General features: G+C 29.7%; 1 protein-coding gene and 1 long non-coding RNA gene across 3 annotated transcripts; one reads left to right on the top strand and one right to left on the bottom strand.

Moving 5' to 3' along the window:
• Positions 1-727: 727 nt before the first annotated feature.
• LOC114394924 (NADH dehydrogenase [ubiquinone] 1 alpha subcomplex assembly factor 2) lies at positions 728-5,888 on the bottom strand. Of its 2 annotated transcripts, none has more exons than XM_028356608.1 (9): positions 5,574-5,888; positions 4,685-4,741; positions 4,453-4,505; positions 2,888-2,939; positions 2,618-2,686; positions 2,472-2,531; positions 2,077-2,113; positions 1,350-1,394; positions 728-1,134 (listed from the first exon to the last, which is right to left on the bottom strand). In XM_028356608.1, exons 1-9 carry the CDS (start codon positions 5,683-5,685, stop codon positions 1,071-1,073), a joined length of 549 nt encoding a protein of 182 aa, XP_028212409.1. In that variant the 5' UTR covers positions 5,686-5,888; the 3' UTR covers positions 728-1,070. The 2 variants fall into 2 exon arrangements, with proteins under 2 accessions (XP_028212409.1, XP_028212408.1); XM_028356607.1 differs by having other exon boundaries at positions 2,077-2,119; positions 5,574-5,885.
• A 12,245-nt stretch (positions 5,889-18,133) lies between these two features.
• On the top strand, positions 18,134-19,957 carry LOC114395499. The gene is made up of 3 exons (XR_003663032.1): positions 18,134-18,186; positions 19,598-19,657; positions 19,826-19,957. It is a non-coding gene; the product is annotated as an uncharacterized LOC114395499 (long non-coding RNA).
• Positions 19,958-27,474: the final 7,517 nt, after the last annotated feature.

Raw genomic sequence — 27,474 nt, 5'->3', positions numbered from 1 at the left:
GACTGGATTTTATTTGGATGGGTTACATAATTTTTTACTTAAGAACTAATTAAGACCCATTTTCTAATTTTCCTTTAATTTTCATGTAATAAGTTCAGATGGTTGTTGACATCTTCTAAGTTAGTTTTTATGTTTTTAAGCTTCCCAAGTTATTATAGTGGTTAATGAAATTTTATTAGTAGTAGATATTTAATGTTAGTGGGAATTTAATTCTAAATCAGAATTAATTTCTAGTGAGATGTTTAAAAGGAAGCCTAACTTATAAATAGTAAAATTTTGTAGCTTTGAGGAGATTTGACTCTTGGACAAAGAACTGAATTTGATCTTATGAAAGAAATTTATGATAATCAAATCTATAATTTATCACTCACTTTTTTACGTATTTCTTGAGTGTGACATCAATATTTTTCTCTAAAAAAAAACTAAATCAATACTTAAATTATAGGATGGTGAAAGAGAGAGGGTGAATTTGGTTGAGGAGCGTGAATTTAAGATGAACCACTGCAGTTTTATAATTGAGAATAAATATTGGTTCTTTTGTTGGAGATTAAGTGAGAGGGTATTTTTGGTTTCACTCAAAAACAATAAGACAGTTTGGTCTTTCAACATTAAATTAAAACCATTACTTGACGAAGTTAATGAAAGAGGTGCTAAAATAATGTTAAAAATCAAAGGGGTTCGTAATATGAGTAAAACATAGAATGTAAGTATAATTTGATCTAATAAATATAATAACAAAACACCTTTATCTTAATGAGCTGAAAGGTTAACAAAACTGATATTTGAGGGCATGCCACACAATAGATTCATAATGCATCCAAACCCAGAGATTATTTGGGAAGAACTAAGTTACTCAGTACAACAAGCAGACGCATTGCAAATGCATAAAGCAGGATGTCTTATTGGCCATATTCTTTAAGCAAAGGTTTATCAATGAATTAAAATTTCTAGAAACTTGATAACACATGAATTATATCAAAATTCTTGAGGGAGAAATATATCTCAGATGGATTTTCGAAACAGCGCATGGCTAATACAAGCTCGGCAAGGCCCTTGGTTGTAATGAAAGATCAAGTTGGAGGTTGCCAAGTTCCTGGTCTAAAAGATGCACCAGATCCAGTTGGCTCTGAAGACCTGAAAACAAAATTATATGAACAGATATCAGGGTTGAAAACTAGGGGAATGGTATTTCTGATAAAACCATTTAACAATTTTGAAACAATTGTAATTTACCTCCAGGTTTATGGGTAAGAACATAGATTTTGTTTCATCAACTAAAATTAAGATTAATAGAAGCTTTGCTCAATTATAATGTTCATTGACTGAAGAGTATACACATTTGGACTTACTCAGACTCATCTTTTTCTTTCTCAGCTAAGCTCTCCTGAGGATTCCTGCAGAAAGATCACATAACTACTGTTAAGTTGAATAACTACACCTAAACAAGTTTTTGCAAAAGAAAAAAAATATGGTTTCACTGCAAATAGAAGATATTAACAACAGTTGCAGGTTAAGGAACATCTAAACAGGACAGGGCAAAAAATATGGACTTCAAGACCATGACAATGAAGATCAAAATCGTTCAATCAAAGGAAGTCATTTCCAGCGTACACAATCAGAAATGAATTGTTTTTACTGTATATCCTAAGAGTTCGTATATAGTCTCACTGGATCTACTCTCTAATTAGATTTTATTCCTTAAGTTATGTTTGGAAGTTTGTTAAAAAATACGTCATCGTGAATAATATAGCCTTGAGAATTTGGTTTTTAACTGAGTCCAATGGCCTAATACAATTCATGTAGCTGACTTCACCTAGTGAGATAAGACTACCAAAATGTTGTGACAGGAATAAACAGAAGACAGCCAAACAACTTCCTAACAATATTTTAATAAAAGGATGAGAAGAAAAAGATAAAAACTAAATCACCATCAAATTCTGGTAACTGAATTAGACATAAGAAAAGAATGAAAATTATTATGCAGGCCAGAGACAGTAACACAGTAAGGGCCACAAAGGCCATGCATTAAAAACAATATATTTAGGTAAAAAGAACAGTCAATTTCAAAAGACTCACCTTAAGCCACCCATTGCGCTAGGTGGTTCTTCAACCTCTTTACCTTGAGTAGAGAAAATGTCAAAAACTTTATTCAAAGGATAGGTAATATATAGATGTATAGCAAGAATCCCCTGTTTCTGGAAGGCATTATCTCTTCTTTTACAAGGGCTAGGATAAAAAATCTCAGAATGCTATTTATGAACAAGCAAAAGTAAACATAATCATTTTCATGGAATAATAAAAATTCTATTTGTTTTATTTTGCTTAGAGGAGTAGGGGAACATTTTACTCCCTCAAAATCAAGATAACCTCTTTATATGCTTAATTTCAGTTTATCCAAATATTTTTTGTTTCAAAAAGAAAACAAAAAGAACTCAATATTTCTGTCAAAAAGAACATAATAGTAAGATGACCTTCTGAAGAAACTGGGAGTTGCTGAATAAAACTTTTCAAGTCTGGACCACTGACTTTTCCTGCAGGGAAATTATAAACTAATCAATAACTCCCAAGAGTAAGTGACGAAGAACATTGCAAAACAATAAAATTTTATGCATCTGACCAGTGCTGACACGTTTGCCTTTGCTTCCTTCTTTGGTTATTCTTTCTTCTTCTTCTTCTTTCTTGAGAACTTTGGGAAAAAAAAAAGTTTGTGTTAAGATCTCTGTATAGAACTAAACTTGGCCAATAATGTTGTTTCATTATATTTAGAACTATCACATGAAATGCTGAGGACAAGGTTAAGTGAGGAATACAATTAAATCAGAGCAAAGTATTCAGTTCAAATTCAAACAAACTGATTTGTAAAGGTGGAAGTATAATTGGCACATACGAGCAACATTCTGTCTAACACGTTCACGTCTTGCTTCCAATTCCATCATTTCCTGAAGGGGAAAGTATTGTCAAGTAATACTGAAATAGCATACTTAATTTGTAAAAGTGCCTCTTTACAAAAAAAATCACTTTGCAGGAAAAACATCCATAAAACATTACAACTTACAACGGTTAGGCTAATAGTTTGGTATCCCATTGCAAATAGGGGTTAACAATCCTTGAATATGTTTTGCATATAAGAATTGATGCAAAACTAATCAATTAAATAACTAAATTTAAATATAACCCAATTTACCCCCCACCCCACCAGCACCAAAAAGTAACCCAAATCAAGAATAGTGGGGAAAATATGACAGGATGCAAAGACAGTTCAGCAGAAGAAGGGCAAGGGATAATTCAACTACTACAATAAATTAATCAGAGCTAGATTCACTTCAAAGTTCAAAGAAATGAAATATTATAATATTCCCAAATGATTATAAAGAGAAAGAAAAAACAATATAACAGTCACTAAATAACAGAGGTCTTTAAGTTTAAACTACCTTTTTCTACATTCAATGTCCACGAGGCACCATTTTCAGAACTCTTCATAGCAGAGTAAGTTAATTTGTTTACAATAATTAAGGTGAAGAAGTTAGTTTAGGGTCACCGGTGCTATACAAATATTATTATCTTAGAAGCAATTTGATAAACAATGGACATGTAGTTTAAATCAACTTGCCTATGTTGTTTTTAAAGTGACAGCACTGAATGTAAGGAATTTACAATAACGGAATGTTTTGAGTGCATTGTCTTATCTGATTACCTTATTCTTGCGACCTTGCCCTATTAAGGAAAACTTCATCGCAGAACTACAAAACCTGCGATGTTGTATGGGACTAAGATTTGGGCAGTGAAAAGCCAATGAGAGAATAAACTCAATGTTGCAGAGATGAAATGTTGCATTAGATGAGTGGACATATAAGACAAAATAGGATTAGGAATGAATCCATTATTCTATATTTGTATTAGAGAGAAAGCTACAATAGCACCTACTACAGAAAAAAAATGGTACAATCTAACCTTTTGTTTTTTTTAAAGGCATAAACTCTCACCTTTTGTGATTTGGGCATGTGTGGAAAAAACCTATAGAAGCCCATGTAAGGAGAATAAACTACAGGAGGATATCTCTATTGATAGAGGGAGGCTGAAAAAAAATATAGGTGAAACCATTAAGAAGGATTTAGAGGTCAATGGTTTGTTTATAGACATGATTCACAGTAGAACATTATGGCCTCTTTTGATTCATGTAACTATCCCTGCCTAGTGAGAAAGGGTTTGGTTGGTTGTTGTTGAAAGAAGAGTCAGAGAGTTTTGACAATAGATGGATAGATAACAGAATACTTAATCATTGCAAATCAATCCTTGAAGATAAACAAAAACTTTAAATGAAAACCATTGTAGGCATCATCATGTTATCTAGCCTAGCCATGAACTGAAAACGTAAAGAAACATCAATAGCTTTGTCAGTGGATAACTTTATGGTAATAGCAAGAGGATATACATAGATGTATTGCAATTTACCTCTGGAGTTGGAGCCTTTTTACGCTGCCCATTCAGCCAACATATCCATTCAACTAAAATAATCAAACAGTAATTATCTATTAAGAAATAAGAATGGGAAATAGGATAAAGAATCATACATTTTTTCTGAATAAATTCAACGTATAAAATAATTGGATTCATGCCTGAATCAAAATGTAATAATAGACATACTAATTTAGCAGTTGAATGATGGCCAATGTAAAATATATACCTGGGATAGAGGTAGGATCCTCCTCTCCTTTAAATATCACCCATCTTTTCTCTTTCACTAGTAAACCAAAACAAAATAGCAGAATCAGACAGATTCATTGTAAAATGAACTACAAAGCAAAAACACACCCAGAAAAAAAAAATAAAGAACCGGAGTTTTGTTATTCCATATTCACACTCACACACCAAAATGATACCAATTCTTAACTTAAGCGATTCAATCTGGCCGAAGAAAATAGTGTCAAAACTTAGTTGCCAATAAATCAATTTTATTTATTTAATTATTTTACTTTTTAAAACCAGATCAGTCTCAACCTTGTTGAAAGTTTTCACCAAATTCTACGGTAGGCTGTAGAATGTAGACCTCAAACAAGAATTAATGACCTTAAAAAACCTATGGCAATTGCACACTTAACCTTTCTTTTTAAGTATAATCCACAGGTTTCCTTCTTCGGAGGTATTCCGGAGGGGGTTTGTACCAATTCACCCCCTCCCCAAGGATTTGTCTTCGAACCAAAGACTTCCCACTTGAGAATATTCCTAAACACATTCTTATCCAAACATTCCCTAGCTTGGTGACCACTAGATCAACCCCCTTGACTAACACTTAACCTTTTTGGTTCATAACCACATCAACAACAATAAAAAAAAATGGGAATATCAGGTATATGGTATGAGTAAAGTATTGACAGTGAGCTGATCATTGCAATGCAAAACTAAACAACCCTTTTTCCTTATATGGCACCAAAAGTTCATACAAGGCAAACTACACACACATGTACAAACTCAGAATCTCAAAACACAATAAAACCCATTAAACACAGAATCACAGTGATAACGATAATAACAACATAAAATGATAGAGAGAGAATGGAAAGAAAGGCACTTACCGATACCATCAACCTCTTCATTTCTGGTGAAGTATTTGTTCCCTGTTTTGTCCACTCCCACCATAGTTCGATTGCTCAAGAACCCAGAAATCTTCCCGAGCAGCCTTCGCATTTTTTTAAAAAAAATTGCGTAGAATTCAAATGTGTTAAAGGGACAGCATCGTCGTTGGAACAAACAATCCAAAGTTGGAGATTGGAACTAAAGAAACTTAGAACATGATTTTGTTCTATTCAACGTTTATTCTAAAGAGGGAGTGTGGGAGCGACGGAAAATGTTGAGTTAATGAGTTTGGTATTGCTTTGCTCGCTTGGGGTGTTGATTCCTGCACTTCTAGTTTTGCTTCCCGAACCCCATGAAAATGAAACAGACAAAAATGCCCCTCACCTCTTAGTGTGTGTTTGGTTTCACGTTGGAAAATTTATTCTCGGTCTAGAATTGATTTTAGATCAATTTTTGCATTTTTGGTTTCATGTTCCAAGAGATTTCAAAATTGATTGAGTCCAAAATTGATTTTGAGTAGCTTTTGCATTAAATAAGAAAATTTATATGAATTTTACTTCTAACTGGATTCTATAATAAAAACATTCAAGCATAAATTATATCACTTTGAAATACCAAAAAAGATCATGTCATTTCAAAATAAACTTTATGAACATTCATCCAATCATGAACTGAATACACTAGACACCCATAACCCTTACCTATTTTGAGAGAAGGGAGAAAGAAACATAGAAGAAAACAAAACAAATAGGTGAAGATAAAGAAGGTGAGGTTGATGAACTGGTGGTGGTGAAGCTCGAGGCGTGAGGGGTTCTGACGGGAGAGGATCGAGAGATAGAGTTGGATCTACTTCAGACCGCCCATGATCCATTTTGTTTGGGATTTGAATCCTGCACTCCCATATGTGTATCATGCACTCTTTATTTCTGTTTGAAAATATCAAATTACCCTTTTATTGTTATGGAACACCTATTTTGAAAGTTATTTTTTATTATTATGGAACACCTATTTTGGAAGCTATTCTTTTATTGTTATGGACCACTTATTTAAGAAAAGGCAAAGTTATTTTTTACTATTATGAAACATCTATTCCGAAAGCTATTTTATTTTTTTTTTACTTTTATAGAACACTTATTCTAGAAGGTAAAGCTATTTTATAATGTTATGAAACACATATTCTGGAAGCTATTTTTTTATATTATGGAACCCCTATCCTGAAAACTATTGTTTTACTGTTACGAAACACCTGTTCTCAAAAGCTATTTTTTATTGTTATGAAATGTTTATTTCAAAGGCTATTTTTCACTATTATGGAACAACTATTCTGGACAACAAAACTATTTTTTACTATTATGAAACACCTATTCTCGAAGCTATTTTTACTATTATGTAACGCCTATTCCAAAAGCTATTTTTTCCTGTTGTGAAACAGTTATTCTGGAACCTAAAACTATTTTTTACTGTTATAAAATACCTATTTCAAAAGCTATTTTTAATGCTATGAAATGCCTATTCTGGAATGGTATAATATGAAAGGATAATTTGAGGTTTTGGAAAATTTGGGAGATGTAGTATTCAATAAGGGAGGTGCAAGATTCAAATTCCATTTTGTTTTTGCCATGGTGTCCATCATGTTTTCATTTTTTACTTTTTATTTTTTAATTTGTTTGCTTTTCAAAAAATTGTACAAGAAACACTAATAACAATTTTTTTTTGCTTATTGGACAAATACTTGAAAATAGAAAACAAATTAAAAATAAGATGACAATCTTGTAAAAAAATAATTACCTACATGTTCAAAAAATAATTATTTACTATGAATTTTAATTATAATATAATTTATAAATTCAAAAAATATTCATTATAAATTTTACTTATATAAAAATAAGACTTGTAATTTTGATCCTCCCATTTTGGTTAATATGTCATTTTAGTTTATCTGTATTAAAATAGAGACATTTAGTTTCCATATTTTTAAAAAATCTATAATTTTGGTTTCCATATTTAAAAAAAATCACAATTTTGGTCTAGTCTTTAATTTTTTCTATATTTATTTTTTTATTTCTTACTTTGTAATTAATTAAATCATTTTTTTACGCTATTTTAAATTAATATGTTAAGTCTAACATTGGCAAAATTGAAAATTCGACCAAAATAGAGAATTTTCTAAATTAGTAGAACTAAATATTTTTATTTTAAAATAAGGAAACTATAATAATGAATTTTTTTAAAATAGGAAAACCACGGATCTCAATTTTAAAATAGAGAAACTAAAATTTGTAGATCAAATAAAATAAAAGAATTATAAATTGCATTTGTTTAAAAATAAGTATTTATCATATGCATTTCGTAGACTAAAATATTAGTTTTAGTTCATTCGTTGATTTGATATTTATTTTAATATTTAAAGGAAATGTTGATGTGTCACTCACTCTATCGTACTGTCATTAATTGGTCTAATCACATTTAATTAGAAAATAAATTCGGAGTATCACCTGATATCTTGTATTTATATAAAACATTCTTTTATATATTTTTATTTTTAAATTTATTTAATATATTCTAAAAACTAATTTTTGACACATTTACTCGTTATCAAAATAAAATTTTAAAACTTAGATAGTGTTTGATTTAAACAGTTGAAATATCAAAGAAAGTGAAATGTGCTCCAAAGGAGTGAAAGTGGAGTTAGATGTTTGTTAAATATAAATGCAACTGAAAGATTTGAAAAAAAAAAAAAAATAGGACTCACATGCTTTAGTTTTCATTGCAAATTGTGAAGAAATGGAGGGAAAGTGAGAAGTCTAAGGACAACACAGTACATTATTTGTTTTGTTGCGAAAATTGTCCCTTTTACTCAAGTGGTCTTTCGCACTCTTGCACGCAGGAAAGGCTTTTTTTTTTTTTTTTCCTATCATTACACCTGATAATCAATTATGCAACTACCATATTCGATTAAGTGATAAAAAAAAGGCATCGGGTTGCAACTGTCAACAATAATCAATTATGTGCAACCGTATAGTCAATTATGTCTTGGTAACTATGATTTTTTTTCCATCTCATCTAATCAGAAAATATGTTTTTTTTATGGGGATAAAATCAACATTTGTTCAATCTTTATTTTTATTTTTTTACTTTTTTCATTTCTTATTTATTTTCTACTTTAATTCAAATCTTTCATCTTTTTTTCATTCTTGTTTATCTCAATCAAACAACCTAACTTTTTACTCTCTTTCACCTCTTTTCATTCCTCACACTTTCATCCTTCCTTAACAAAAATAACCTTGGTTTATGAAAAGGAAGTGCAAAAGATAATTCTTTCTTGGGAGTAGTTTGGGGCATTTTGTTAGAGCACCCAATGACTTTCCAAAATATCAAAAATACCCTTGTGGTATTTTCGAATACAAATAGCAGCTGCATTTTTCATTTCTGCAGCATCATTTTTTCTCACAAATTTTCCGTAATTTAGTGTAAGTTGCTTCCAGTAAGGACGGTTTGAAAGCGTATTTAGTCTCCGGTGGTGTACGTGAATTTTTAGGAATATACGATAATTTTTGGTCGGTTTTCGTTGTCAGAAAAAGAGAGGAGCTAAAAAAAAAATGACGTACGTACGGATTGACAATCCGTATGATTTATACGGATCAACAATTCATATGAACCATACGGATTGCCAATCCGTAAGATGAATAAATATGTTGTTTAGCTTGGGACTAGGGCTTGTGATCCTTCTCTTAATGGTAGAACAAAAATAACAAAGGAGTTCTCCTATCCTATCCTAAGCAAGCAGCGGAGTCATAGACCATTATTTTAATGAAAGACGGGATGGGTTCCTTCTGATCCTAAGCTGTGAACTCATGGTCAAATTCCGAGGTGGGCTTTCCTTTCTCTAGTGAAAAACCTCTTGCCAAAGTATCAAAAGCATATGCATGCCCAATACCTACCCGATTGGCAATCCGTATGGTTTATACGGATTGCTAATCTGTATAAACAATCCGTATGACCATACAGATTGTTGATCCGTATGTACGTCAATTTTTTTTAGATACCAACCTTTTTTTATACGAATTAGAATTTTTTTTAATAAAAAACCATAAATAATTTTAATGATTAATTTTATTTCAGTTATTGCTTAAATTTAGTTATTAATTTTAATTTAGTAATTGGTTAAATTTAGCAATGATAAAAAATTTAATTTAGTCATTAATTAAAAATAATTTATTTCAAAAACATGACCAAATTTTTTCAAAAACAATGGGATAATATTAGACATGACAAAACAACTATTATATATAAGAACATGGTTGAAACAAATTTAGAATCAACACATGATAAAACAATTATTATATGACAACTATTATATAAATATATTGTTCAAAAGTAATTAAAATATTCATAATAATTAAAATGTTCATAGTAATTGAAATGTTTGAAATCCTAAAATGTTCATAAACATGGCCAATAAAGCACACGGTTAAGGGTGGGATCAATGAATTCAAAAACGATTTCCATGTCAGCTATTAAGGACAAGGTTTCGCATAAATGTTTCCATCCAACTCTAATTTTAAGTGTCTTCCTCCAATGATTGAATACAAGCCGGTATTCTGCAACGTTCTCCAAGTGCAAATGAGTCCAGCCTTTGTCTTTAAGAAAATAATACATGTTGCTTGGAATGTTCTGATATTAAGAATAGTGTTATGTTAGCAATTTATGTTATGAAATTTAAAACTTGAAAAATAAAGAAATACTGACAACTAAATTAGAAAGTTGCTTACCAGATTGCTACAGGTAACTTTCTAATGAGTGAGATAAACCTTGAAGGTGACAAAATTTAGCACTTGATGGTATAAAGAGTGTCATCTTGGGAATGATCTGGGTAGACAATTGGTCTTGAATATGGTAAGAAAAATGCACTTTTACCATAATGAGTTAAGGATACTAGATGATCTCCGGTCAGTTGGTAAAAATCTCGTAGTGCTGTCCACCCTGCTACAATGGCTGGTTGGTCCAAATCTATGTTGTAGACAATGTTATGATAATTTCCGTCTTTGTCAACCAAATGTCATATGCCGTCAAGTACGTTCTTCCACCTGACAGCATATACCTTACTAACTTCACCAAAAATCTACATTTGATATCACAAAATAAGGTTAGTTAGTTACACAAATAACAAAAAAATCATATGTTAATTAAATTAAAATGAACATGACCTGGCCTCTAGCATGAACGGTCTGTAAAATAGTCTCTGGTGGAACCGTGACATTTTGCATCATGTTTTCCATTTCCCTCCATTCTCCGTGCTCTTCAATTATTAATTCTGACATAATTAACATTCATTCAATTAACATGTATTCAAGCAAGAAGCTGCTTCAATTCCTCATTGAGGCTGGTCCAATGTGATGACGACGGAACGAGATCATGACATTCTGAAATATATTTGACAAAATAATATTTTAGTATTTTTTTTCTACTAACATTTTCATGTTTCTAATCTAATTATTCTTTCTCAGATCTAATGTTTGTTTTAAAAATCTAATCTAATCTAAAATGTAATCTAATCCTACTAACATTTCTTAGATAAACTGAGTAATAAATAAATCATTCATAAAATCAATAATAAACAAATTAATGATACATAAATCAATAATCAACAAATTAGTCACAAACTAATAAAATAAATACTAAACAATTTATAAAATGATTAACATATAAATATTTTTCATTTTTCCTACTTTCTTTCTAATAAAAATCATTTAAAAAAGAAACCATACAGATTGGTAATCTATATAAGCCATACGGATTACTGATCCGTATGGGTTTTTTCAAAGACTAAATGCACATGTAGAGGAAGATAAAACACAACGAAGAAGAAGATTAACACAATAAAAAAGGATAACCGCAGTAAACACCAACAAAAACACAATAAAGAAGTAGAATAAGCAGCACCAATGGCATCATCCAAGCAGCAACAATCACCAATAAACATCGAAAGAAGGATAACTTACCTTGAAGGAGAAACCAAGTAGAAGAAGACGAAGCAGCAACGCACAGGAACAACAACAAGCCGAAGGAAAAAGAAGGAAGACAAAGCAGCAACGCACACGTCTTCACGTCACCGTAGGAAAGAGAAGGAAGAAGATGCACCAAGCTGAAGACGAAACAAGAAGCAGGAAGCCAAAGAGGAAGGGAGGAAGAATAAGCATTTGCGGGGGAGGGGAATAGTGACTCGTACGGACGAGTCACTATTTGATTATATACCAAAGGGTGAAGGGCATTTTAGCCTTTTCACACGAGTTGTTGGGTGCCCCAAGCAACTCCCTTCTTTCTTCAAAATCGAGTTACCCCATTTGTAAAGCAAGAAGCCCAATTTTCAAAACCCAATCACCAACAATATCACCACATACACCTCTTCACATTTCCCTTTCCTAAAACACTAAAATTTTCCTCTAACTCAGACACTAAGTCACACAACCATCACTACGTTGACTTTTTTCAACTCAGATAAACAAAACAACAATGATGAAAAAGGATCACCCAACATCACTATCACCTCTTTGAAAAAAAAAACAAAATAACCCAACCTAATCCTAAACCCCATTCCCTAATTCAATGTTTTCCTTGTCAAAATCCAGCTTCTCTCTGATTCGCTACAGGAATGAATCTAGATTGTCCAAACCATGCAAAAGATCACCGAAGTCATGAAACTCAAAGAGTTAAAAAAACTCAACTTGGGGTGCGTTGTAATCAACGTTGACAAAAAGGGTAAATCGTTTTTCACTCACAGCAACAAAAAGAAACACCTTTTTGTAAAGTTGATAACTTTATCGAAATCGGTGGATTTCCCACCGCAAATGAGGCTTAGGTTATTGCTGATGATGTTTTTTTGGTTGTTTGTGAGTGAGGAGGTTGATCAGGTTGAGCTTGTGTACACTAAGTTTGTTTCGTTGGTTAGGTTTGAGCCTGTGATTCAGAATTTGTTGCCTTTGGGAGAGGTTTGTGATGTGAAAGATGAGATTTTTAGGTTGAGTAGTAAAGAATGGAAGTTGGCTGTGGAGAAGGATGTTGTGAAGTTGGAAAAAAAAGGGTGAGGTGTGTTTTCCTCTTATGGAGTTTGAGCAGGATCCTGTTATGGTTTTGCTTACCGTTATTGTGTTTAGAATTAGCTTGGATACTCTTTGGATGGATTTCGCTCAATCGTGATCTGAGTTGTTGAATTGGTCATTGCACAACAATGTGAAACTATTTTGGTTGGAGAGAAATCTTGCAGGAGAGGCATGAGAGAAATCATGCTATGTGAACATAAGAAACACTAATTGTGACTTGTCGGTATTTTCAACTGAGTTTGGATCCTACCATGCTTGCCCTATAAGATTTCTCTCTATTTTAAATCTTGATCGTGCATCACCTTTTCTCTCCTCTATGATTGAATGACAAATTTAACAACTTGGATCTTGGTTGGACAAAATATAGTTGGACGGGGAGAACCTGAGCTCAAGTGTTATTAACTTTATGAAACTTTTACTTTAGTCTTAAAATTTGTAAAATGTTGTGAATTATTATTCACTTTAGTCCTCATGCCAATGAAAAGTTGAAAACTAGTGAAAAAGGACTAGAGGAATGACAATTTGCAACATTTGCAAAATCAGTGATTGAAATGAGAGTTCTGTAAAGTTAGGACTAAAGTGAATGATGCTTTAAATTTTGGATATCAAAGTGAGGGTTTCCACAATAAGGGTTGATGAGTTTCCCAACTTTACTTATAGTCGTAAAAGTTGATTGAGAAATACATATGAGGAGTTTTGACCTGTTTTCAAGAAAGTGCATTGCTTTTCTTTAACATCTTATCAATGCTAATGCATCATAGATGCATGATTATTGTTTTTTAGTAATTGAATTATAGGTTTGTTGGCAGAGTTAAAACTTTGGTTTAAAGAAAACTTACAGGATCCAAGCAAAACCTTTGCTTCTGATATGTCATATGTGTTTTCAAGAAAACTTGTAGATCATAGCAAAACTTAGACCCCTTAACTGTCTATGTTTGTTGCGATGCATTAACACCAACATAAAATATGACATTGATTCAAAAGAAAACTCACTATAAAGTTACTTTTATGTTTGAATTGTTGAAGGAATTAAAGTACGTGAATGAAATTGGTTCATGCATCAAAGTGCAGTTGATTGGAAAAGCGAAAAATTTCCAATGAAGTAAAGTGTATTTGGTGTGACACTCTTTACCCCGACTTACATATAATTAAGAAAACATATAAATATCTAAAATTTAATTAAATCAATTTTATTAAAATCACTTAAATAAATTCACGTGGGTAAAAGGGTCACATTCCCTTCACAGTTACCAAATAAAACTTATTAAAAACATCTCCGACTCAAAATAAGGTCGTCCAAGTTTACAAAAGAACTCAAGTTATACAACGGAATAAAATTAAGTAAAATAACATGTTTGGAGCATCATGCAATTAAAACAGAAACTCATGTCCTAATGTCACATTCTATTAGAGCATTGTGTCCTACCGTCCTCTAATACAAGGTTTTTAAAGCCATCCACCTAGTCATTTGCTTCCACGAGCACAAGATTTGAGATCATCACATGATCCAAACATAAACAACACATAAGGAGTGAGTTATTACATTTCTAAATAAAATACAAATAAAGAAGGACATAAGCAAAATACATTATAGGAATATTTATAACATAACTCAACTTAATATAATTCACGTCACTTCACCACTTTATCATTTAAAATTCAATTTTCAATCACCAATTATATTTCACATGAATCACACACTCAACTCAAGACGTAACAACACTCACCAATTTCATAATAAACAATTCACAAAAGTTATGCAACAATTATACTAAGACTTAAACCTATATGCAATGTGGTACCATGTCAGTGAAAAACAATACTAGGGCGCTTAGGAGTACATAACAAGACACACCACACAATGAGTATGTTAGTTCACTCCCACTAAGTAAAATTATAAGGTTACCAATCAAGGTCGCTCTGTTTTGTGAGAATGCTCCAACCATATGGGACCAACATAGGCTTAAAGGAGCACTCAAACCGAGTGTACTTACCCCTAAGACCTAGACTTCGAAGAATTTGTTAGAGTCTTACCTTCCTAATTCAGGTCCAACCCCTAAAATAAATTTTACACATAAACACTACTCATGAATTACACAATACCCACGATCTCACACTTATTTTCAAACACGTTTAACACATTACGTTACAATTTAACACTTAAGGTTCCTAACTTGGAATCCTACACTTTCGTTTTATCACATCGCGCATAAACACTTTTCTCAAGGTAAACACCAGTCAGGTTATTGTATAATTCATAACTCAAAACACAAGTATTATCACATCAATTATTAACCACACACTTTTACAATCATATCCCATGTCCATAATTTAACATCTCACAACGTCATAATCCATCATCACATGTTCACATGTATCCCATAGATTAATGCATGTTCGACTTGCCACTTATACTCAATCTCAATCACAATTTCATAATCTCAAAATGATATGTCATTGCACCTCATGTTTATTTATACATCTTCATACCATTCATAACAATATTCATAAGTTACAACATATACATGTACATCAAATCTAACCATAATATTCATAAGTTACACACACACCCACCCCTCCCCCCCCCCCCCCCCCCCCACACACACACACAAACAATATGATATTATTAACATTAGTAAATCTCAAATATTTTTAAAACACACATATATATGTATATATAAATGTAAAAATAAATGTACATGAATTCATATATATTATCTAAGAATACACCACATAATCTAAAAGGAATCTTCGGTCAATTTCAAATATAATAATAATTTCAAACTAAAAAAACCCAAAAAAGCAAGAAAAATGGGAAAATACAAAATCAATATCTCATTCCCTCTTACAGTAAATCTCTCCTTCCTTAATCTCATCAATCCACACTAATTAGAAAATGCCTCAATTTTTAGGGTTCACATTCAATACAAGAACATATCAATTTCACAACAATTTCATATTGGGACATCAATTGGTCCGTCAAACATATATAATTCACAGTTTTAGTTGTAAAGATAGAATCAAAATTATAGAACCACCCCAAAACCTATCTCAATTGTTCCTCTAAGGATCCCTATACATGTTCTCACTATTCCTCAACTGTGAATAACTCATTCCTTACCTCTAAGCGAGCTCACGTGTGTAGTTCGACAATGATAACAGTGTATCTAGTGGTTCCCTAAGATTTCACAAGCTTTTCTTCAGGTTGTTCTGTTAGGTTTTCCAAACATTAAAGAAAAGGATAAGAGATTGGAGCCTCAACTTTACTGTCTTTGTGCGAGGGATACACTACTAAAAAAAGCATATTTTACGACACACATTCTAAGATGGTTATGTGGAACCATCTTAGAATGTGACACGGTGACAATGATGTAAATAAATACAACCATTCTAAGACGGTTTTTACAAAACTATCTTAGTTTTTGCCATTTTAAGACGCCTTTATACAAAACCTGTCTTAGAATACTTTTTGTTGTTATTAATATTTAATCTCACTCTCTAATTGTCGCTCTTTGATTCTCCCTCTTCGACTCTTCAGCTCCTCTAGGGTTTCCGAAATGGAGCAATCGCAGGCACCACCACTTCCACCTGACGACGGCGATGGCAAATGACATTAGCCAGTGCCTCCTCAAGTACATCCTCAACGGAAGAATGAATCGAAAAAAGAAAGATCATGGCGATGACAAACTTGGCTCGACGGAAGGGTTACGCCGTCATTTTGTCGTTGAGGTCGTCGCTTTGTCTGACAAGGTGGAGGGAGTTCGCGTCCGGATCTGACGAAAATGATGTCGTGGTCATTGGCGGCGGTCCCAACAGCTACGTGGCGGCCATTAAAGCGGCGCAGTTGGGTTTGAAAACCACTTGCATCGAAAAGCGTGGCACTCTCGGCGGTACCTACCTCAACGTCGGATGCATCCCTTCCAAGGTTCATTTTCTTCAAACCGCTTTTCCTTTTCCCCTTTTTTTGTTTCTACATGTCTGGGATTCAAAATTCATTTTCTAGTTTGTTTAAATTTGTGATGCTTTATTTTTTTGGAGTTGTTTTGTTATGATAAGGCGGTGGTAGGAGAAAGTGATTGAGATATAGTTAAGTTGGTGAAGTATGAGCATGGCTTATCATTTGGATATTGTGTTTTATCAGCACTCTTGTATGTAGGAATTGAGTGCAAGTATTGGCTGATTTTATGTTTCTCCTGCACTATTTTTTGGTGTGAATTAACAACATCAATATTAAGGTCTCAAATGGAATATTATTGGCCGGAAGAGCGACATTATTGTTTAGCTTGCCTTTTCTTACTATATATATAGAGAGAGAGAGTGAGAGAGAGAGAGAGAGCTTTTTTCCCTTTTAAGATTTCGTATCATGTACTTGGCTTAGAATATCTTCTTGATAATTTGATCAAGTAAATCAATATTAGATTTCATTGATGGCTGAATTACCAATATACATGTGAAGCTGAATGCTAATACCTACAGTATGCTCAGCATAGACTCTACAATTTATGTCACTGGAGCTATGCTATTGCTATAAAGTTTTTTAAGTCCTAATATTAATAATTTTCTTTAGATAAATACAACAATGGTTGTTTACATGAATTTTTTAATATAACTTTCTCCATGTGACTGAAGTAGTTTTACACTTTTTTGCCTTACAAAGCATACTCCAGCACCATATAAATGCTGACTGGTTACAACATTCTTATCCCTCTTGGGCTGAAAGATGTCAGAGTGCAAATAGTGTTGAATCAGTGGAGCTTGTAAAGGAGGTACAATGTAATTTTGATTACCAATTCATTACAACTAGCATATTTTTGCTCACAAAGATGATAACAGTATAAAAGAATAGAAAATGAAAATCTTAAAATTTGAGTAGGCAGAGTAGCTAAATGATGTCTCAGATTTTTTTGCTTGTGTTATCTTGCTCTCTTTCTTTCATTAAGTGCTTTTGATGAAATGACATTCAAGCTCAGCTGATTGCCCAGTCCATAACCCATAATGGAGTTAACAGAAATAGACCTAGAAATTTGGCATTAAAAGGTTTTGATCATAGCCAAAAAAAGGTTTTTATGATTATTTGTTTTTGTTGACATTTTGAATTTGGTAGTATTTTGACCTCCCCTTACTGCCGCTATAAACAAAAATGAGGCTTTTTTTTATCAAATAAGGATCCATTGTGATTGGTTGTAGGTCCCACTAATTATATTTGTTTTTGCTGTTTCTTTTTTAAGAAAATAAAGTTTGACAGAAGATTATAATTGTGAATTGGTTCACTGGTTGCAATTGTTTGGGTGATTATCATGTTTGTACAAATATTTTATAAGTAACTCCCTTAGTTAGTTAGTAGAATGATTAAAGAGGGAGTAGTTAGTTAGTTGGGGGTTGGGATGATTTAGAGAAATAAAGCATGTTGCCTATAAATAAAAGGGAAGGGAAGAGAGAAATCATCTCATCATTTGTTAGAGGAATGTGGCCTTTGGGCATTGGGAGATGCAGATCCTCGAAGTTCTGCATGGTAATCATTTTTCTTTCTGTAATTCTGATACAATTTCTATCAGTTTTGTATTTTTTCCTTGAGCACTGAAGATCTGATAGATTTGTAAGCTCTAATATTGAGACTAGTGTGGAGAGTAGGCAGAAAATTGTTGAGTGTGTATAGAGAGCTAGGCTCAGGACTGGTGTCAGCTTTTTTCCTTGTAAGAGCTATGAGCTCCTCATAGTGGAATAACACTCGATTTCCAGAATTGTTTCTTGGGTTCCTATCAAAGCTTAGATTGAAAAGTTTATAATATTTAGCTATGTTCGAGTAATGTGCTCTCTAATTTGTAATGCTTCTATCACGAGGAGTTGATTGTATTGCTTAGCTATCATTGGGTCCATTCTCAGATGAATTACCATGGTTTTATAATTCTGCATTTTTATCATGAGGATTGCATTAATTATCATGTTGAAACTTCAGATTTCTGAATTCTGCATTATTTTGATTTGCAGGGCTTCATACGAAATGATATGTTCAATACATTTTTAATTATTAATATTAATTCAAATCTTGGTTGGTGTTAGTTATGGCTCTAGACACACTCAACATTAATTATCATGTTGAAACTTCAGATTTCTGAATTCTGCATTATTTTGATTTGCAGGGCTTCATACGAAATGATATGTTCAATACATTTTTAATTATTAATATTAATTCAAATCTTGGTTGGTGTTAGTTATGGCTCTAGACACACTCAACATTAATTATCATGTTGAAACTTCAGATTTCTGAATTCTGCATTATTTTGATTTGCAGGGCTTCATACGAAATGATATGTTCAATACATTTTTAATTATTAATATTAATTCAAATCTTGGTTGGTGTTAGTTATGACTCTAGACACACTCAAGTGTTCAATATTCAGTTGTTGCTTTGTTTCGCTGTAGTGGAACTTATGGGGTGATATATGATAAGGCAAGATCTATTAATTAATATGATATGTTATAATTAATAAATAATTTTTTTAAAACTGTGACTTAGAATTTTTAACTTTTTATATATATAGTGTTTAACTTTTTAAATGATTTTTAGTACGTATATCAAAATATAGATTCACAAAAAGGTTAAGCAAAAGGAAATATAGTCACCTTTAAACTAGGAAAATTTCTTATGGGGTGATATATGATAAGGCAAGATCTATTAATTAATATGATATGTTATAATTAATAAATAATTTTTTTTAAACTGTGACTTAGAATTTTTAACTTTTTATATATATAGTGTTTAACTTTTTAAATGATTTTTAGTACGTATCTAGATCAAAATATAGATTCACAAAAAGGTTAAGCAAAAGGAAATATAGTCACCTTTAAACTAGGAAAATTTCATTAATATAAAAATTGGAATTTTAATTTTTAAATTTATTATTTTGGGATGTTGTGTGCAGTCACTAATACTCACAGCAGTTCCAAATATATTCGGATGGCTAGCCATTTCTATAGCGAAAGTAAGTATTAACATGTGTAGTTAATTTGTTACCATGAATTAATTACATGTTTCTTAATTACTTTCACACAAGTTTCTTAATTACTTTCTAATTAATTAATGAGATGTTAATTACATTGTTTCCTTTTGTTTTCTTGTTTTGAATCGACTTTGTTTACTCCTTTTCTAGGACACATGGCTTCTATTTATGGGAAGATGGTTGAAAGGTTTTGGCGTGCGAATAATCTCTTATGTGGTAATCTTGGCTTCCTGATTGCTTTTTATTAATTCCTTAATTAATAAATATAGGAATAGGCATTGGTTAAAGATATTGGCTAGTTTGTGTTGGAGCTAGTATTAAGGATATATTGTTATAATATTAGGATTTTGATTTTCCAATTAACACCCACTTATTTCTCATTCCTTACATAATTATTCTATGAGGAGAAGATATTGATTTCCTTTGATGGTATATACACATTATTCTATTTTGGTGTTCTTCTTGTCATTTATCTACTTTCCTCACACCATTGTTTTTCTGTCACTTGTTTAGTTTGATAAATTTAGGATTTGTTTGGATATTTTTTTCAAAAGAATTTTTAGAAGGAAATAAATAAAAATAACAATTTTTTATAAGCTAAAATTAATTTGTGTAAAAGTTAATTTGCAGAAACTCTCTTATAGAACTAATTTAAAAGATGAGAGTTTTTACAAATTAGTTTCTACATTAATTTTAACTAATAGAATTTATTTCATTTTTTTACTCTTAAAAGTTCTTTGGGATAAGCTAAACCAAACAAAATTGGTCTCAATAAAAACAAATGAGATTTAAAAAAAAAACAAAATTAAAAAAAAATAACTATATTCTAAGGTGGTTATTCGTACAATCGTCTTAGAATGTAAAGATGGTTCTCTTACGGGGATCGTCTTAGAATGTATTACATTACATTCTAAGACGGCTGTATAGATAACCGTCTTAGAATGCATAGTACATTCTAAGACGGTCGTGCTTAACCGTTGTTGTAGATGCATTAGTTTTTTACGACATAAGCTACAACGATGTCGCGTAACCGACGTAATATGTTTAAAATAACCGATGTAGATTGTGCTTTTTGTAGTAGTGATATTTCTTTCTCTACATATATTTTTTTTGCAAATTCCAACGGTGTGAATGTGCGAAATTGAGTTGTGAAGGTTGTGTCCAAATTTAACGATGATCCAACGGTTAACGAGTTCGGGTTGTAGTTTTACTGAGACAGATTTGGATGTATGCGAAAAAAGAGAGGATTTCAGGAGAGAAAGAAAGAAAAAACGAATTAAAAAAAAAAGCATAGAAACGTAGTGTAGAATGTAAAAATTGACATAATATGTCTCTATTTATAATTAGGATAATCTCAGTCCATTATTTACTTTATTTTTTTATTTTATTATTTTATAAAAATGAACTCTATTTTACTCTTTATCAAATGAATAAATAAAATATTTTTTTATCTTATTTTCTAAAAACATATATTTATTTTATTTACCTTAAAAATATTATTTTAATTGATAAAATTATTTCTCCTTATTTATTTACTTAAAAAATTCATTATTTTTTAAAACTTTATTTATTTTAAAATAAAATTATTTTTAATTTATTTTAGGAAGAATGAAATGTTACATTTGGGACTATTATTATTGATGAATAGAAAATATAGGGTTCCTTGAGATGACAAGATCTTCGCCCGTGCTTTGGTAATGTCTATATCAACCTATACATGACCCACATTCCTTGGTTTTGGTTGGCAACTTGGCAGTTTGGGTAGAGATAGCTCTTCAACTATAATTTGACCTTGGAGGTACAACTTAGGTTTAGAGGGGTTAAAGGCCACGTGCTGAGGAACTAATTGCACTTGCAAGGTTGAAAAAAATAAGAAAAATACTAGTAATACACTTTCTTAATACATTTTATTTTCCCCTTCAAAAAGAAAATACATTTTATTGTCAGTGTTGTTAAATGGCGACACTACGGTGGAATGACATGGTGGATTTTTTTCCAAACGCCATAAGCAATTTGAAAAGGGAATTTATCATGACAATGTCATAGGCCACAATGGCGTGATTATATGACGAAATTGTAGCCTTTTGTTGTATTTGTCATCGGTCATTGATTATTATTGATTGATTTTTTTAAATTATAAAGTTCACTTAATTATTGAGTAAGTTTTTAATAGTATTTTACTAATAAAAGAGTGTTAAAATGAGTATATTAGAAAATATGTTGTTAGCATTCTTTAAAAGTTGAAAGATTTGGTTTTTATTTTTCTAATGTGAGTAACTCACTTTAGAAAGTAGAGTAACAAACCTTAATTATTGTTGAGAAATCAATGGCTAATTTTTTTAATATATCCATGATTTATTATGCACATGCATGTAATATTGACAATTAAAATATCTTATTTAGTTATTGTCATGAAATTCAAATTTGAAAGAAAGTTCCAGCATCGAGACGTGCACTTTGGGTGCATTTGAGTGAACTCAAGTTCTTATTCAATAAGGTTTTACCAAATGAATGTTTATTCATAAATTGGAGTATGAATTAATTAAAAAAATTATTTTGATCAACTTTTCGGTAAAACTTAATGAAATAAGTAAAAAGAATTTATCAAAAAAGTTACAAGTTAACTGAACATCTTATTAGCCGTCAAAAAATAAAAAACGTACTGAACATCTTATATTCTTCAGTATCTATATAGCTAGTAATGGATTTTCCCTTCTTGGATAAGTCCCAGGACCACAAGGAGTATAATTTTACACGACTTCTGAACTATATATAACCTTGTAACCTTCTTGGATCTTCAATGAGGACAAGTGAGAAGCACAATCCAGGTTTCACAACAGATAAATATTCTTTAGTTGTATTAGAATTAGAATAATGTTGACTTTTCTTCATGATTTCTCACCCACTCTTGTACAGATAATACATAAACCGCTAATGGTTGAAAAAAAAGGGTGAAAAATAAAATTGGTTCACTGCACATGGATTATAATACAACATATATCAGCCTCCGCCAAAATTGACTCAGTTGATAATGGTCCAGCGTGAAACAAATCAATCTTTCTCGATTCATGTGGTCTGGTGATATATTCTCATCATCAAAATGTGAAGTTTTGGCTCAATGTGGAAATGGCTTCCATCAGTAACTAATTATACTTGGCAGCTATCTTGTCATATGCATGAACCCGATATTTAATGAACATTCCAGGAAAACGGTATTTTGTTTTCAATTCATAGGGTATTATTAGTAGAGTTTAATTTTATTACATGGTTAGTATAAAGATTTTGAAAAAATAATTAATCTATTTGATAGTATAAAATTATTTTATATTACATTTAATTATAAACTATTATTCATATGTTACTATGTTAATTTTTATGATAATCGTCTTTAAAGTCATATAAATAATGTTTTTAAAGTCATATAAATAATATTTTTTATTGTTTGACATTGTATTGATAATGTAAAAAAATTAAAACCACCCGAAATATTATTTTTAAATTAAGTAATCATTGCAAGAATTTAATTAAAATATGATGAGAAAGTAAAAATTTTATATTGTTATTCATCAAATTTTATGATGATAATTAGTTTAAAAGTCAAAGTTATGCTTAGAATAACTTTTAATTATATGAGCATTCTATGATGTACCATGTATGTGTATATTTTAATTAAATTCAATATTAATAAGTAATAACTCTTGGGGAAGAATAAAAAGATAAACATACACATGGTTGAAATGTCTGTATATATATCTCATTCCGTATAGGCCATTTCTTGTCGTATAAAGAAAAATTGTACACTTCAAGTATATATAGTTGGCCATAATTCAGAGGGGAGGCTCCAGAAATCAGGCTGTGATGTCTGTATCCCATTCTATAATGCACATCTTTTAATGATGGCTAGCCAGATTGCAGTCACAATGCCCTATAATTCACATTAAGTTTAAACCAACTTGCAAAAAAGGTGAGAATAATATAACCCCATATGTGTCAAATTTTCTAATCTTTGTTATAAAGTTCAATTAAGGTCACAAAAGAAAAAAGTTTTCCACCTTAATTTGTTTGCACCAATAACAAACGAAATAAACCTTAACATGATTATTTTATATAAGTATGCTTACAGTACTGCTTTAACGTCAAATAATTAAGTGCCATAACACTACTTGTTTGGTCCCACGTTGTTCACTTTTACAGCCACCACTCCAATATATTGCACGATGCAGCTTGAGAGTTCAGTTCAGCAACATGATTCTGTTCCACCTTTAATTTGGAATATTTTTTTTATTATTCAGATTCTTTGGTTATAATTATTCTCACTTGAATCTTGCAAGTAATCTAAGACTGTTGTTTAGGTTGGTACAAGTCTACAACCACAAAATCTCTTGTTTTTTTCTCCAGCTTTGGCCCTGTGTATCTAAATACGTTGAATAATGGGTTGATAATTTATGCATGTGGGTCACGTTGTTGTACATCAGGAACTTCTTGGAAGGACGTCATTAGGTTTTAACTATCATAGAAATTAATTTCCTTTTTGTTTCCAAAAATATATCTTTCTATCTGCGACACTAATATATTTCATTAAGGGTATTCATGATCGGGAGATTTTGTCACCCAAATAATATAAAAAAATCAATATTTATCTAAATAATACAACCCAAAAAATATTTACTCCAATGATATAAAATATTATTCACTTTAAGAAATTAATTCTTAGAAAATTAATTTCTTAACATGAATAATACTATTTTTTTTGGAATTGATTTCTAAATTATGGTTTTTTTTTCTTTTAGTTTATGAATTGGTTCCTGGATAATCAATTGTTAAATTAGATTTTTTTTAAACTTAGTTCACAATGAGAAATGAGTTTTTTTAAAATTTTAAATTTTATTTATTTTATTTTATTTTATTTTTAATTTTTTTATTTTTAATTATCTATATGCTAGTATAGAAAAAGAAACTCTCATAAGTTGTTAAATAGAATTTTGTATAATTTTTACATATTTTTCTTAATGCTACATTGTTATTTTATTACTTGGATAATTTAAATCACTTTTTTATTTTCACTAAATAACTCTAATTAGTTTCACTAAATCATTTTTTTTATTTTACTACATTGTAATTATCCATGCATAAAAAGTGAAATTATTCATTATATATGAAATTTAATTAGTTTTCTTTTTGTTTGTTTTATCTTGATATTTTTATTATTTTTAGGTTCACTTAATTTTAATATCATAAATATATTTAGGCATAAAAGATCAATATAAATATATTTAGGCACAAAAGATCAATGGAAATAGAAGCAAAATTAAAGCAACATCATTCAATAAGTTTCTTTAAGAATAAAAAGTACAAGATTTATAAATTAAAAATGTTAATTTCATTATTATATTCATTCTATATTAAAATTGAACATGTTTTATTTATTTAGTTTGTTTAGAAAAAAAAAATAGATCACTTAAATATATATGTATTTTTCATAAATATTTAACTAAATTATATTTATATTGACTATTTTAATATATGCATTTTTCTTAAATGTTATTCTAGATAAATTATATTTTTTATAAATATTTTACTAAATTATATTTATATTGAGTATTTTGATATATGTTTTTTTTTCTTAAATGCTATTCTAGATAAATTATATATTTTTTATAAATTAATATATATAAATTAGTAAAATAAAAAATTAAAACAAAAAACAACAGTTAATTTTATTAGAAAAACTGTAAGAAAAAGAAATAGAAAATCAATTTAAAAAACCAAAAGAAACTTAAAGAAATAACAAAAAAACAAAAAAAAACTCAGTTCTCATCTTTGAACTGAGTTTTTTTAACAAAACCTATGAATAGACCGATTTCTAAACTAAGATAAAAAATAATACTATTCAAATTAAAGGAATAAATATTTTTGGATTGTATTATTTGAATATTTTTTTATTATTAGGATGAAAAAATCTCATAATATATTCCGTCTCTTTAATTTGGCCCACAGATCTGTCGATCGTATAATATTTTATATTCTTTTAAAAATATAATTTTTAAATAATTAGATATTAATAATCTAAGTTCTTGATTTAGTGGAAAATATTTTATGGAATATGATATTATATTTATATTTTTACTATTTCTTAAAATAAAATTGTACAATATATCTTAATTGTATTTCTATGTATACTTATGTAATTCTATGGAATGATCTAAATTATTACAGTGTTAAGATTCAATGACAAATTTAAAAGTTTTAAGTTGCGGAGATAATACTTATACATTATTTTTTTTTAACTATACTCAAATTATAGGAGTAATTTATAATTACTATACAAACATATTATATTAAAAAAAAATGTTGAGGAGTCAACTATACCCCCAAACCATCTAAGCTAGATCTGTTAAAGGTTGATATATTATGTTAACAAATCACATTGATCGATCTTAATTAAGTCGACTATACTCATTATTTCACACGAATCATCATATAAAAAATTTAAGCTAAATAAAGATAAAGACAAACCCATTTCACGAAAACCCGTATTTTAGGACACAAGACACTAAACTTAGGATCCCTTTATTTATTTTTTCTTTGTGAAACGACCATAAGGAGTATTTTTTTTTTCAAAATTATTAAATGAACATACAATTTAAATTAATACCAAAAAAGAATAGGTCCAAGGATACCTAGGACTTATGACTTATCAGTATAAGATGGTAAATTATGATTTTGATTTTTTTTATTGAGTCGTAAAAAATTTATGATTTTATTTTTTTAATATAATTTTGAAGTCATAAGTATTTTTTTTGAAGTCGTAAACTATTTATTACTTCGTCGTAAATAATTTTTTTATGTTAATTGTTAACATATTTATGCTTGCTTTTTTATTTAATATTTTCTATTTTTATATTATTTTATTTAATATTTTCTTCATTTATGTAAAAAAAATTATTTAATATTTTTATATTTTTGTATATTATTTTATTTAATATATTTTCTATAGTTTTTTTTACTAATATTAAGGATTATTATTTATTTTATGAATGAGAGAAATAATACAAAAGTCTTAAATTGAAATAAATATATTAAAATGTACTACACATATTTATTTAACAAAAATATTAAAAAAATTGTTACTAATATTAACAAATAATATTAACTTATAATTTATCAAATAATATCAATTTATTTTTATTTTTTACTTAATTTTTATATTTATCATTAAATAGTATTGATTTATTTTATTTTATAAATTATTTTAATATTAAAAATAAATAATAATTTAATAATAAAAGTAATCATTAAAATAAAATTAACATAATACATTAATATAAAATGAACAATACAAATTAAATACAAAAATAAAATTAAAAAGTAAAAATAATATTAATCATCAACATATTTGTATGAACCATTATTAATGTTTTTCAATTTTACATGACGAGTATTTCTTAGATCTATTTAGAATTGATCCATTCATCTTATATATAGACTAGTGGTAGTACATTTTAATATTTTTATTTAAATTAAATATTAAATAAAAATATAAAAAATATTAAATAAAAAACAATATGAAAAATATAAAAATATTAAATAAAACTAAAAAATAAACATAAATTTGTTAATAATTAAAATAAAAAACTAATTACGACTATGAAGTAATAAGTAATTTATGACTTCTAAAAAAAATTAAAAATACTTACGACTCCAAAGTCGTATTGAAAAAAATTAAAATCTTAAAATTTTTACGACTTTAATGGAAAAAAACCAAAGTCCTAACAATTTATTATTTTATACTTAGAAGT

Source organism: Glycine soja, chromosome 18 (assembly GCF_004193775.1).
Source record: "Glycine soja cultivar W05 chromosome 18, ASM419377v2, whole genome shotgun sequence".
Lineage (NCBI taxonomy): Eukaryota > Viridiplantae > Streptophyta > Magnoliopsida > Fabales > Fabaceae > Glycine > Glycine soja.
This window is presented reverse-complemented; position numbering and strand designations above follow the sequence as displayed.

Coding starts and splice junctions, on each gene's coding strand:
- LOC114394924 (XM_028356607.1), bottom strand. CDS start 5,685: ATGCGAAGGCTGCTCGGGAAGATTTCTGGGTTCTTGAGCAATCGAACT. Junction 2,940..4,452: donor AAAAGGCTCCAACTCCAGAG/GTAAATTGCAAT, acceptor TTTCCCCTTCAG/GAAATGATGGAATTGGAAGC. Junction 2,687..2,887: donor TGTTAGACAGAATGTTGCTC/GTATGTGCCAAT, acceptor TTTTTCCCAAAG/TTCTCAAGAAAGAAGAAGAA.